Source organism: Colias philodice, chromosome 26 (genome assembly GCF_061535455.1).
Source record: "Colias philodice isolate Cphi_HAF_F1 chromosome 26, ilColPhil1 Martin Lab GWU primary, whole genome shotgun sequence".
NCBI lineage: Eukaryota > Metazoa > Arthropoda > Insecta > Lepidoptera > Pieridae > Colias > Colias philodice.
In genome coordinates this window covers 3,587,247-3,601,678 of record NC_143111.1, presented here as the reverse complement: position 1 = coordinate 3,601,678, position 14,432 = coordinate 3,587,247, and the positions used below count along the sequence as shown (strand labels likewise).

The 14,432-nt window shown below is 32.6% G+C and overlaps 2 protein-coding genes across 3 annotated transcripts; one reads left to right on the top strand and one right to left on the bottom strand.

Moving 5' to 3' along the window:
• Nucleotides 1-364: 364 nt before the first annotated feature.
• On the top strand, nt 365-14,394 carry Gycbeta100B (guanylate cyclase soluble subunit beta-1-like). 2 transcript variants are annotated; one of them, XM_089711318.1, is made up of 15 exons: nt 365-508; nt 1,018-1,039; nt 1,599-1,672; nt 1,750-1,850; nt 2,057-2,175; nt 2,651-2,806; nt 3,344-3,497; nt 5,033-5,187; nt 6,030-6,161; nt 6,259-6,341; nt 6,724-6,894; nt 7,247-7,484; nt 8,093-8,230; nt 8,732-8,889; nt 13,521-14,394. In XM_089711318.1, the coding sequence occupies exons 2-15, from the start codon at nt 1,037-1,039 to the stop codon at nt 13,636-13,638; spliced, it is 1,800 nt and encodes a 599-aa protein (XP_089567444.1). In that variant the 5' UTR covers nt 365-508; nt 1,018-1,036; the 3' UTR covers nt 13,639-14,394. The 2 variants fall into 2 exon arrangements, with proteins under 2 accessions (XP_089567444.1, XP_089567443.1); XM_089711317.1 differs by having other exon boundaries at nt 1,015-1,039.
• On the bottom strand, nt 9,656-11,891 carry stops (SOCS domain-containing protein stops). The gene is made up of 3 exons (XM_089711583.1): nt 11,762-11,891; nt 10,643-10,876; nt 9,656-10,475 (listed from the first exon to the last, which is right to left on the bottom strand). Exons 1-3 carry the CDS (start codon nt 11,889-11,891, stop codon nt 9,814-9,816), a joined length of 1,026 nt encoding a protein of 341 aa, XP_089567709.1. The 3' UTR covers nt 9,656-9,813.
• Nucleotides 14,395-14,432: the final 38 nt, after the last annotated feature.

The following is a 14,432-nucleotide window of genomic DNA, read 5'->3' as shown; positions in this document are numbered from 1 at the left end:
AGTACTTCTTTATGTCATTATATAACGCAAATGGTATTATAAAAATAATTGCTATTACACTTTTATTGAACAATGGTGTTAATCGTTAATCGTTTGCTATATAAGTATAGTTTTCATTTCTAACTACTAATGCAATGCGTGCTGCCATCTAGGGGTTATTCCATGTAAATCGGAAAATTGCTTTTCCAGGAGCTATTTCAATCACAAAACCAATTAATTCAAGTCTTATTAATACATGAATATTCAATTAAAATATTTTCTTTTAACAATATAGCAGTTATTTATTATATTTTGCGATAAAATTCAATTTTAAGGACCATTCAGCGGTCCGCCATTCTCCAATCAGGCTTCAGAGTTCAGTATTCGCCTAACTGTTGGCTTGGTTGGTTGTGTAAGTGAAGCGTTTCGGCCTAAATGAACAAAAACATTACGTAGATTCGAATTATATGGCTTCGATACAAAAAATCATAATATAATTTGTATAAAACTATCCCTGTGACCTGCAAACGTAAGTTATAATGGATTGTTATTTGTTTCACTATTTTTTTAATGCTTATTGCACATTCAATTATTTTTTTAGATATTTTGATCCTTTGAAGTACTATTTAATATGATAATAAAAATATTGTAATATATTTTACTTACCATCAGTGTTCAAAGTAGGTAAATATTACTTTTCACATTATTTTATTATGAACGATTTCTAGTAATATTTTTGTTAATAATTTAACTAGGTAGGTATATAAAATATAAAAAGTACGTATGCACTAAATATATCAAAGGATATTTTATTAAACACAAGAATATCCTTCATTTACATGTTATTTTTTCAAGCATAATTTTATGATTATCACAAAGAAAAACAATTATTTGCAAATAAAAACAATAACTAGATCTTTCCCGCCATCTATAGGCTATTTTGGTTCAACTTTCATTCGCTGCCACAGATTAGTAATAGTGCGCACACCGTATACTAGAGGGCGCTGAAATAAAATATCAAAATTCTATTTTCAGAAGCGGTAACACAGGCAGCAAAATGGTAAAATTTTTATTTTTAAATATTATTTAAATTGAAAATAAAAAATAATAATTTGGAAAATCCAAAAGTGCACGCCTCATAATTTTTTTTTAATAATTATTTATTAATTATTATTTTTGTTTATTTAATAACAATTAAACCACATCGAATCAGACCCTGAAAAATGAAAGGGTTCTATTCCTGAGCATACTCAAGCGTAAGAGAAAAAAAAAGACTCGATTAGTAAAGTATTTCGGTCGCTATCGTGTTAACAAGAAAAAGGATCCGCACATACAGACACACGGACGTCCAAGACAGAACTTTTTTAAACTGTTTTTTAACTAGTTTAAATAACAAAAATGACATCAAAAATATCATGAACGTTAAAAATAGTGTTTTTTCTTAATATGTGTGTGTATGTATTATCTTACAAGTGCAATGTATGATACATAAAGACATTTTAAGTTTGAAAAATCAGATGTTTTGCGCGAAGTGACAGTAGTACCCACCTCAACGCTTCGCTTATGAGGCGTGCAATACAATATGGTAGAATATTAATGATATTTTAATTCTCTTTCAGTACGGGTTTGTAAACTATGCCTTAGAGTTGCTAGTGATGAAGGCGCATGGTGTGGAAACATGGGAAAAAATCAAGTAATAATTTTTATTTTATACAAAATTATTTAAAATTCGAATACATTAATTATTATTCTTTTTTATACAATTTCCAGGAAAAAGGCTGAGGTTGCGATGGAAGGAAGTTTTCTCGTTCGACAGATTTATGAAGATGAAATAACATACAATTTGATTACTGCTGCTGTTGAAGTTCTGCGTAAGTTAAAAATTATATAATAATATTACGTATTTGAAATTATTTTATTTCTATACTCGACTCCATGGCATAGAGATTAGAATAATTATTATTCTTAATTTAATTTGTTTCAAAATCCGTACACTAGATGGCGCTATAATCAATGCATTATGTACATAGTATGGAATATGTTCATTTACATTTAATATTGTTTATATTAATTGCAGAGACCCCAGCTAATGAAATTCTTGAGCTCTTCGGAATGACTTTCTTCGAGTTTTGTCAAGATTCTGGATATGACAAAATTCTGCAAGTGCTTGGAGCTACGCCTCGTGATTTCTTACAGGTTGTTATGCTAATAAAAATAATCCTAAAAGTATTTTCCTGAAACAATTCATAGTAATAACTAATCACTTATTTTCTCTTCTGTATATTTTACACAGAACAGTTTTCTATTATTACACAAATTATCATACACCATTTTTTTACATAATATTAATAAATGTGGTACTTATATAATAAAATGGTTTCATAATAGCCCATTCGAATTGGATATAATATTTTGTCTATCATCAAACATACAATAATTTTATAGATGAAGATTTTTTTTATTAATTGCAAGTACAAAAATAACATTATTAATGAAAGAATATTGCGATAAGTAAAATATTTTCAACCAATTTTGTTTTCGTCAACTCCCATACACAGAAAAACTTCGCAAATTCCTTCATTTATTATTTACCTACTACATATAAAAAGCAAATAAATATGTTCACATATTAACATTACTTATATGTATATATAAATATCTATAATTCCAGAACTTGGACGGTCTCCACGACCACCTTGGCACATTATACCCCGGCATGCGTTCCCCGTCGTTCCGTTGCACGGAGCGGCCGGAAGATGGCGCGCTTGTCTTACACTACTATTCTGACAGGCCGGGGTTGGAGCATATTGTTATTGGTATTGTTAAGGTACGTTTTGTAATAGTTATATATATTAAAAATAATTGACGATTTGTTGTATAAGTATAACAGTAAATAGAGTTGGATAATTGATAGTGGATAGATGACAATATTTAATTGGAGCTTTTTATATTTTATTTGTGAAGGCCGATGTATGTTCGAATCGATGGCATGAATAATGGGATACATAAAAAACATATTATATTCTTGTAGTTAAATGTTAATTTCCAAACCCAATAAAATACAAAGAAAAAGCCATATATTTTTAATTCAGAAGGAAATAAAACAAGAATATTATGAAAGAAATAGAAAAATCCCCCTTACCGTCATACCCTAAAACGACGGCACACATTCTACACGTATTTTCATTATAAAAATACATCTATAACTGGGGGTAAACTGTAAGCAAGCACTGTAAGCAGGCAAGATGGAGAGTTCTCGTCTCAGAGGCCAAGACCCACTTTGGGGTTTCAGCGCCAGAGGAGTAAGTAAGTAAGTAACTGGGGGTAAAAATACATCTATTAAAGTGGGGACTTTAAATTCCAGACGGTAACAAGCAAGCTCCACAACACAGAAGTGCAAGTGGACATCTTGAAGACGAAGGAGGAATGCGATCACGTGCAGTTCCTTATCACGGAGACATCGTCTACTGGGAGGGTTTCAGCTCCTGAGATGACTGAGATTGAGACGCTTTCTATTGGTAAATAATGTTAAAGCTTCAATTAGTTTTAAGATAAAACTGATTGAAAACTGTTGCTAATTAGAGCAAAATAATTTTGGCAAAGTGTATTTTTGCAAATCTATGCAAAGCGAATGTCCGGAGGGGAAACGACGCTTTTTGTATGTAATGAAGAAATTGGAAAAATACTGTTGAATTTGTAGGGAAAGAAAGCTTCCTCAATATACCTAAACCATTATAATATTATCTGTGCAAAATCTTAAAAACATTAAGTTCTTCGGCCTTCGGAAAAATATCCGAAGTACCACAAAAGTATATTAGTTATAGAAATATAATATAAGTAATCTGCAAAATAAATTTTATCAAATGTAGTTTTGACAAGAAAAACTATTGAATAACAAACACACTATCCACAGTACATTCGCTTTCGGCTTTTAACGCTTCTTCATTTAATAAAATTATTAATTTTAAAAGTACGAAAACTGAAAATGTATGTGAATTGTGAAACTCAGTTAATGGGGATATAATTTCACAATTTTATACGATTTGTGCCGCAATAGCTAGACCAAAACAATGCCAATTAAATTATGTGTGTTGAGTACTTTCACCGTCTTAATTTAGCGTAAAGTTATGGAAAATTATCATTGCAATTACCAGCATTGTATTGTATTATTGACGTAACTCGTAAGACGTAAGCTAATACACTACGTGTGACTACAGCTCAATACATTGAAGAAGAAGACTTAGGTACTTCAATTGTTTTAATAATCCATACTAATATTATAAATGCGAAAGTAACTCTGTCTGTCTGTCTGTTACTCAATCACGCCTGAACTACTGAACCAATTTGCATGAAATTTAGTATAGAGATATTTTGATACCCGAGAAAGGACATAGGATAGGTTTTATCCCGGAAATCCTACGGGAACGGGTTTTTCTCTGAAAACGCGGGCGAAGCCGCGGGCGGAAAGCTAGTCTAAAATATGTTTCAAATTGAACATTAAGATATTCATATAAATAATAAGTGGCAAATGATGAAATGTAATACACCAGAATGTGGCTTTTTATTGGTCTAAAAGATAAAATCATACATAATATGTATATATGTATGTACTTTTCCTATATAGCCATATAAATATTCCCTATATTATTGCCTTCTTTTCTAGCAATACATCTCAAACTCAAAAAAAATGCTAGATAGTAATCGCCCGCTGTTTTTAATCTATCAATTTGTATATTTTCATTCAGATTTAGGCTAACCTCTAAATTCTTACATACTTCATCACTGACCAGTTACCACATCTATTTTATTGAAGTGAAACTTCTTTATCGGGGTCGGAAAAAAATTTAGTGTAACATTGTTTCGTTACGCGTGACATTTTTCCGTTACGCGCCATCTTTTTCTTATCGTATCGTGATTCGACGTATTTCTGTAAAGTTGCATATAGTAAATTATTTTTTGAAAAATAAGGTCATAAAGAAGTTTCACTTCTTATGTGTGTACACTATTAGACGTACACATTTTTTATCAATCTCATAAAAACATCCCATTCTAGAGCCAAAAGTGAGTCCAGCAACGTTCTGCAGAGTATTTCCCTTCCACCTTATGTTCGATCGTGAACTGAATATAGTACAAGCTGGTCGTTCTGTCACTCGGCTTCTGCCGCGACTCATGAAGCCTGGATGCAAGATTACCGATGTTTTGGATACGGTATGAGCAACCTTTTTTTATTACCTATATTTTTTACATATCTTTATTCATTATTATTGATGCCTTTTTGTAAATTATGAAGCTAGATATTACATAGGAAATGCAAAATATAGTCCGTTCGCGTTAAGAAAATAGTGAGTCATCAGTGCAACTACAGGATGAGGGTCTATTCACAGTGGAGAAAAAGTACAAACATTTTTTTAAACATTAAATTATTATTAATGGAAAAAAAATGTCTTAAAATTACTTAAATCACTATTCAGTATCGCTAGATTCTTCAGTTACATTTATTATGAAATAATTTTGTTCTTTTTCGTTTTTTAGTTGCATTAAAATCACACAATTTAAAGTACTTATAAACATTGTAAATTATGCGTCTCTCTCCGCTATGGATTATTGATCCACTTTTATTCTTTCGAATTGGTGAAGTATTCATTTTCAAAATTTATTGTTGAACGAGTCACGCAAAATACACAACCGTTTTGTTCGAAGGTCAGATTTCAACTGGTCACTGTGAACTCGACTTTCTAATTTGGGGCGTGGCCAGGCCGGCGGACAACGATGACTCACTATTTTCTTAACGCGAACGGACTATAGTACATCTGATTAGTTAAACACATAAAAAACATTTGGAATTATTAGCTTATGTTTTGACTGAGATTCAGAAATTCTCATCTGTTAAAACTTCCCAAAGAATAGCTAAAGACAACTCGAAAGGACTGATATCATTGAACTCTAGTATTATATAATTCTGGTTAATGAAGACAGACGGAAGTTACATACCATTATAAAAAAAATCGGCACACTCGTTGGTCCAGTATTAATTATTTATCTTTTTCTAGGTTCGTCCCCACTTGGTAATGACATTTTCCAATGTGTTAGCACACATCAACACTGTTTACGTGTTGAAAACCAAATCTGAAGAAATGAGTGTGTCTAACCATCATGAGGAAATTGCTCCTCTACGTTTGAAGGTAAAATATTTTATTTGACATGAATTCAAATACTTATGATGTTTTTACTAAATTCCGTGAGTTGATCATAAACGTCCTATGGAAAATTTTCTTCTAGGGTCAAATGCTATACATTCCTGAAACCGATGTGGTCGTGTTTCAATGCTACCCCAGTGTCACTAATCTCGATGATTTGATCCGGTAAGACAATTTTTACACAAAAGAATAAACCTACTACATAATATATGCCAATCACCTTAAGCGCGTCACACACGGTGAAGATACTATAATATTTTATCTTAAGATACTGTAATGCTTTATATTACAGTATTAAGGTATCCGGTATCAGCGTTCTGACCATCATTTTTCTTTTTGTCATTGCGTACTAAAACCCCTGTAGAACCGCCATCCTGTTACAAATTACCCACAAAATTTCGGGTCATTTGTAACAGGATGGCGGTTCTACATATATATTATTTAAAGTATCTTCACCGTGTGTGACGCGATTTACACATTCAATAACATCCTAAATGACTTTTACTCAGAATTACAGCTATTCATTGACCACTACTTTATCTTTTAGCCGTGGACTATGCATCTCAGATATACCCTTGCATGATGCTACCAGAGACTTGGTGTTGATGTCAGAGCAGTTTGAAGCTGATTACAAACTAACACAGAATTTGGAAGTGCTTACTGATAAACTGCAACATACTTATCGGGAACTAGAGGCGGAGAAACAAAAGACTGATAGGTATGTAAAAAATTTGTTAACATTACATGATGCGATCAATGTAATTACATTTAATCAACAACCTCGAAACAAACAAGTAGACAATAAATTGTTGTCAATTTTATTTTCATACCAATACTATAAATTGGTGAAACATTGTATAGAGTATATAATATAGACTGACTTAGAATTTGAAAAAGATGTAACTGAATAAAATACAAAATAATCGGTGTCTGACTCATATTTAGAAATACATATCGTATTATCTACAATTTTTTTTGCATCGGAACTTTGGTAGCTTATCCAATGTATTTTGTATTATTGTCCTATCCCATAAAACGTCCCAAAAAATATGAATTTTCCATACTTCTAGGCTCCTCTACTCAGTCCTGCCCAAAAGCGTAGCAACAGAACTCCGCCACCGTCGACCCGTACCCGCTCGCAGATACGATCCTGTGACCCTTCTCTTTAGTGGGATTGTTGGCTTCGCTAACTATTGCGCCAGGAACATCGATCATAAGGGCGCCATGAAGATCGTCAAAATGTTAAACGATTTGTATACAGCTTTCGATGTCCTGACCGATCCGAAGAGGAACCCAGATGTGTATAAGGTATTTTGTACTTAAATTAGCGGATATTTTAACAAAATTGCCTCAGTTGAGTGGCCCCCTGACCCTGCTGGTTAATGGTATTATGGGCTTCGCTAACTACTGCGCCAGAAACATTGACCACAAGGGTGTTATGAAAATTGTGAAGATTTTAAATGACTTGTCTACAGCTTTCGATGTCCTGACCGACCCGAAGAGGAACCCAGATGTGTATAAGGTATTGAGAAATTAAATATGAGGACAAAGCAAATTCGATAATATAAAAAAGGTGTCAAAGTTAATGGTGAATCACTGTGAAGACAATTAGCACTTCAAGTTTTCCGTTACTCCGCTCATTATTTGGAAGTGGTTTGCGATAAATCACATTTACATTGCAATTTCGATATTATTTCGTGTCATAATCAGCTTTGAAAATATTAATTTCTTCAAATTCTTTTAAAAAATAGTAATATAAGTTTAAGTATTAAGTAAAGAAATTAAAAGATCCGGTCCTGCCTCAGATCCTAATATTTTCCGAAAGAATACTTATCCAAGATGCTGTAATATAAGTTATTGTCGCAAAATCACTGAAAACTTTATACCTTATATCTTATACCAATGAATTCTTTCAGGTTGAAACAGTAGGAGACAAATACATGGCAGTATCAGGATTGCCCGAGTATAAGGAAGGCCACGCAAAACACATCTGCTTACTGGCCCTAGAAATGATGGATCTATCCAAAACTGTTACAGTTGATGGAGAACCAGTGGTATGTAGGAAAAGTATTGCTTAACAGAAAATAGTTACATTTTACGCTTTCCCTTTTCTTGTTTAAGTAGGAAAATTTTTTTTATTTATATTTATATATTAGTAAATATACGTTTTATGTCTTATACCCATAGGCTCTATTAATTGCACAAAGATCAGTTCATATCATTTCGGTTTAATTTCAATGCTGTTATGATCCTCTGTTTAGTTTTTTTTTACTAACGTAGTAATTTCCTGCATGTTAAATTCTTATAACTTCCAAAATACAAAGACAGGGTGCTTACACTTTCCATCTTAATTCCCTTCTTATGTCTTCATGCTCTGTCTTGATATTTCCTCTGCTTTCACCATCCAATCATACGCAATTCACCCAATTTACCATTATTTTGTATCTTCTGGATAAGGAAACAATACTTATCTTAATTCTTTATTTCTTTCTATTTATCTTTATATCCACACATTATTCAATCATATACCTTATATTATTTTAAATGTATCCCAGGGTATAACAATCGGCATCCACTCCGGCGAGGTGGTGACGGGTGTGATCGGGCACCGCATGCCGCGCTACTGCCTGTTCGGGAACACCGTGAACCTCACCAGCCGCTGTGAGACCACGGGCGTGCCCGGGACTATTAATGTTAGCGAGGATACTTATAGGTAACTAGCTTTACGCCCGCGGCCTCGCCCGCGTTTTCAAAGAAAAACCTGTTCCCGTAGGATTTCCGGGATAGAACCTATCCTATGTCCTTTCTCGGGTATCAAAATATCTCTATATCAAATTTCATGAAAATTGGTTCAGTAGTTTAGGCGTGATTGAGTAACAGAAAGACAGACAGAGTTACTTTCGCATTTATAATATTAGCATGGATTATTCTTTATAAATTTATAAAGAATAGATAAAATTCGATCACGAGGCGGGACCAAATTATTCGAAATTTACAATATTTATTTTACAGGGCAAAACAAATCTGATAAATACGACACGCAAGAATTTGACGAAATTTTTCTACTCTTATAAATTTATATTTATAAAGCATTTGAATGCCATAAAACCAAAAATATCAAATTTAATTACTTATTCTTTACTTGGATAATGTGTACAAAAGTTGACAAAAATTTAAAATACATTATTTCTTTGATTGAGATTGTGAATGTTGATTTTGGGCGCGTGTGAAGAATGTGAGTGTGAAATCCAATATTTTATATATTTCTTACAAATACAATTTAGCTGTCTTGTCTATTATATTAGCTACCTGGTAGGTTCATTTATTTAATTTGCATTTTCTTACCTTTACAAAATTGAAGGTAGAGGATATTAAATGATAATTAATAAGTCAAGATTTATACAAAATATTTATTTATATCACAAATATATTATTTAGTACATAAAAGATTGCAAAAATGACTAGAATACACTGTATGCGGTAATTAACGTCGAAATAATATTTTTATCTTTACCAAAATGGTATAATCCATGTTTTAGAAAACTTAAGTTATTGGGACTAGAATTCAAGAGATATTATCGAGTATAGATTAACTTATAAGAACTTAAATCAAGTGTGTCATTAAAATATCGGTACTTTAATCATCGAACAAATCCAGATATTTCTTCAGAGATAATGGTATAGGCAACTTCTGTATACCAAAAGGTAGTTCAAAGTTCTTCCACAATATCTGCCTAACTAGACATCGACACAGATGCTTTAATTCTACCGGCTGTAATCCACATCTCGACGAAGGAACCAAATGATCATTCAATATATCCCCATATTTTTCCAACGCAATTTTTCTCTGGTAATTATAATCTTCAGGCAATTCCAATCGCTTTGCTGCATACTTATCAACTGTCAAATTTAAATGAGGCACTGCTCTCAACGTTAGTTTAAGACATGTGACTAATTCGTATGGATATTTTCTATTGTATTCATTGAGCCTATCCAAGATTGATTCTATAGGGTTGGATGATACATGGTCCGCAGTGATTCTAGCCCCAAACCTTAGCAGAATCATGAGCATTTCAGCAGCTCCCATTTGTATTACAACTCGTACTGGGGAGGCTTTTCCACAACTTTCTAGAGGAACATCTATGAAACGATACGTCTTGTCGTCATCTCGAAATTCTAGATTGGCGTTTGTCGCGTGATCTAGGAAGAAGACTAAAGCGTGGAGATTTTCTTCTCTGTCCACAAAGTCTGATTTCCAGCCAGCTAAGAAGAATGGTGCTGATGTTCCGAATATTGCTCCTGAAAATTGTTTTGATACTATTTAGTTCTGAATGGAAGATGAAATTTAAAGATAGATACAGCAACTAAAACAGACAGAATAATTCAAAGTTTTAAAGAAAAAATCAATATTGACGGCCACTATTTAAATAAATAAATTCAAAATCAAGAAAATAATATGTGTTTACCTAAAAATATCCTTTCAAAAGTTCGTTCGCATGCATATAATTCATCCAAAAGTGATGCCACGACGCCATTATCCTGCAGGCTCCAATCAAACGCGAGTTTCATGGCAATATACAGAAGGTTGTGATACTTTCCCATGAGGCAAACATCACCATTATTGGCTTTGCAGTTGTTGTGGTACCGAAGGGTCGAGTTGACGAAATTCTTGCATGTTGTATTGTCCGATTTGTTTTGCCCTGTAAAATAAATATTGTAAATTTCGAATAATTTGATTTAGTCATTTTTCGCATATTAATGTATTATATTTCAATCTGTTGAAATTTGTGTGTACAATGCGTAAATAACATAATTCAATTTCCCAAAAAGTAATAATTAGTAATACACCACTTTTTCGTCTTAGTTTTTGTACGAAGGCAACGCAAGCGTAACAAACTGCACTTCTACAAATACAATACAAAAAGTTACTTTCACACTATCAAATTAAAATTCAGTTTCACAAAAAATGTGGTTTTTAACTTCACACAAAAGCATGGTAAGAAAACGGTGACATGCATTTTATATTATATTAATTATTATATTATTGCATTTTTCATCTTAGAATACAAAACTTTTTCTATATGTTTAATAAAATTTACTTTTCACTTTTGTTCCTATGTTTGTCTTATATGGCATGCCTGGATGAACTAACCATTATTTAAAACGATGGACAAGCGATAGTCTTGATTTATTCTAATAATAAAAACCAAAGTAATGCAAATGTTTGCATGCTGTGTCATTCCTAAATGGATGGGCCGTTTATAATGGGATTGACGTGTTGATTTTATCATTTAGAAACGCTTCGATAATTCTGGTTTTATGAACGTGACTCTGCACGATATAATAGTTTATTTGCATTTTTAATGCCATTTATTAGATTATTTTGCATTTTTATTAGTCTTTATTAACGTGTGTTTTTTAAATAGACAGATACACACACACAGCAACACTATATTATTTTATAATACTTTGTAAGTGCGTGTGCGTAACTATGAAGACATCAAATGATAAAACTTGCAAACTCAAACGTCATCGGTAAATCACTAGCATTAAGAAAAGCACATCACTATTAATAAATATTTAACCTTTAGCACATCCAGCGATAACAGAATTAAAATACTGCACAAGTTCGCGCCGTTTGTATCTTTCATTCAGACAATCTCTCTTCATATTAATGAACACTTCGTCAAAATAGAAATCCATAAACGACTCCATTATCACCGAAAATTTTGTACAATTCAAACACTCATTGACTTTTAAACTGTCAAAAATGAACAAGACCTCTTTTTACGGCGACGTTGAAAAAAGTAGCTCGATCAGCGTCTGTTGGTCAAATAGTAAAAATCCGATATATCCGCTTAACAGTGAAAACAAATAAGTGCATTTTAATCTCGTTACCGGTTTACTGACAGAAGCCATATAATAGTTTCCTATCGTAGTCGAGTGTGGTTTGGAGCGTATCCATAATTTTAGCGTTGATAATTAGTTCCAAATGATTAGGCACCAATTTTTTAATTACATCTCTCCGAATGGGCAGATGAGACCATTAATCAATGATTTACGATAATAACATAACGAGTATATAAATTACTATCTATGATGTATATTAATAAGTCTAATTGTGGGATAAAATTGCAAGAATGCGCCTGATCTGAGGAGGCATTTTTTAAAGCCGTAGTGGCTCAGTATTTAAGGCCATCGACTTCAATCAATAGTTGGAGTCAAAATGAGCCTAACAAAATTTCAATATTTTATCTGCACAATATCTTTAACACAACTGTTCAAATCACAGAGCCAACCAACGTACAAATAACTTAAAATATTATGTCAGATTTTATTAAGGATCTATTAACCTAAGGCCGGCAAAGCACCTGCAACACTTCTAGTGTTACAAGTGTCTATGGGCGGTGGTGACCACTTAACATCAGGTGGCCCGACTGCCCCTTTGCTTGCTCTGACATAAAAAAAATCTATTAACCGGCATTTGGCACCGGCATTTCCTTACACATATATAATGATAAATAGGTACCTACATCAAGTTCACAACGCAACGGTAACATATTTTAGTAACTGTTGAAGCTGGCAAGGTCAAGAATTAAATTAAAATTAACCTTAATATACTAAGCATACGTGATTGCAATATTTACTCACGTTAAAATTCTTCTTGCGTAGGTAGATTTAAGATTCTGCCTTCGGTCTGGAATGTTGCATCAATTCAATTCTTTTATTTTGTATAATTCTAGGTGTTTTTATATGCATCTTTGATTTCTTTCGTCCTAAATGACTTGCTAAACTTTAACTATAGATGTCAATGTCAAAATCCAATATAGCTGGATCACTTTTCTCTGCAGAGAGATTTGCAGATTCATAACCAGAAGAAAAAGATTGTCTAGAACTGTGACAACTTTATAATGTTTTACAATTTTTATATTTATTTATGGCATGTGAGCCTTGTACCCACATATTGTACCATTTAGTTTCGATCAATCATAACCCGCCAAGTCGAGCAAAAAAGCGGCACGGCCGACTATTCTTTTCTGGATTACATATTTGCCACTTTAGTAATTATTAAAATAAATACGTATATATTTACGCTATGTTTTATCCAATATACTTCATTTTATTAAACATCAATAATGGTTCATGTTACTACCAGTGGTGTTACCATTATGTCTTACAGCGGTTAGCAGTATTAATTCCAGTCTGGAAAAATGACAGCGCTATGCTCGTATTGCACCATCACTATCACACTGGAATTAATACTGCCTTTATACTGCTATATAACTACTATATGCTTTTATACTGCTCCCAGATATTATATAACCAAATTATCTTTGTCCACAGCTACCTGATGCGCGAAGACAACTATGATGAGCAGTTCGAGCTGACCTATCGTGGCCACGTCTCCATGAAGGGAAAAGCGGTTCCCATGCAAACATGGTTTCTGACCAGGAAGGCATAAGAATGTTCTGCAATCTCAATAGTTTTTGGTGTATTTGTATGGCCTCAAACCTGGTTACTAGGATGATATTATTCTGGCAATCTCAATAGTTCTTGGTGTACTTACGGCCTATATAAGCCTAATTGGTGTTAGTTTTGGTGCCCTTGTAAGGGTGGTATTATAGTTAAGTATTATAAGGTAATGAGTTCCCAATTTTCTTTAAAGATAGAAGAAGAAGAAGAAGTTGACAGTTTACCCGATTTCTATAAAATGCGATTGAAAAAACGAAGGGAATAGAAACATTGAGGGAGTGGTTTTAAAATAAATGTATGTATTTATTTTACAATATGCCTATCTATTTGCTGGTAATTTATTTCGCAGATAATAATAATAATTATAGTAATATAGTCCATTTGGCTCTAACTATTCTCATTCTCTCATAATCTGAAATAGGCCAATATTATTACTTCTACACAATTATGATGAAAATATTTTATATAGCCAAATTGATATATTAATCAAATTATATTTAATTACGTGTTGTTAGTAATGAATCGATGTTTTTATTTATTCTTGTTACAATATAAGATTTTCTAAATAGCTCAGATTTTCGTAATCAAATTAGGGCAACTATTTATTGTTTTTTATTTCTATTTATTGTTATTTTAAAGAAAGCCTATTGTATCTAGTCATTAGTAGTAATAAGAAGGAATATTGTGCACGTAGATTAGAAATCTGTCGAAATATTATATTGTGTCCAAAGTTTAATAAATTGTACCAAATATTGAATGGTGTTTTATTGCATCGATATTGAC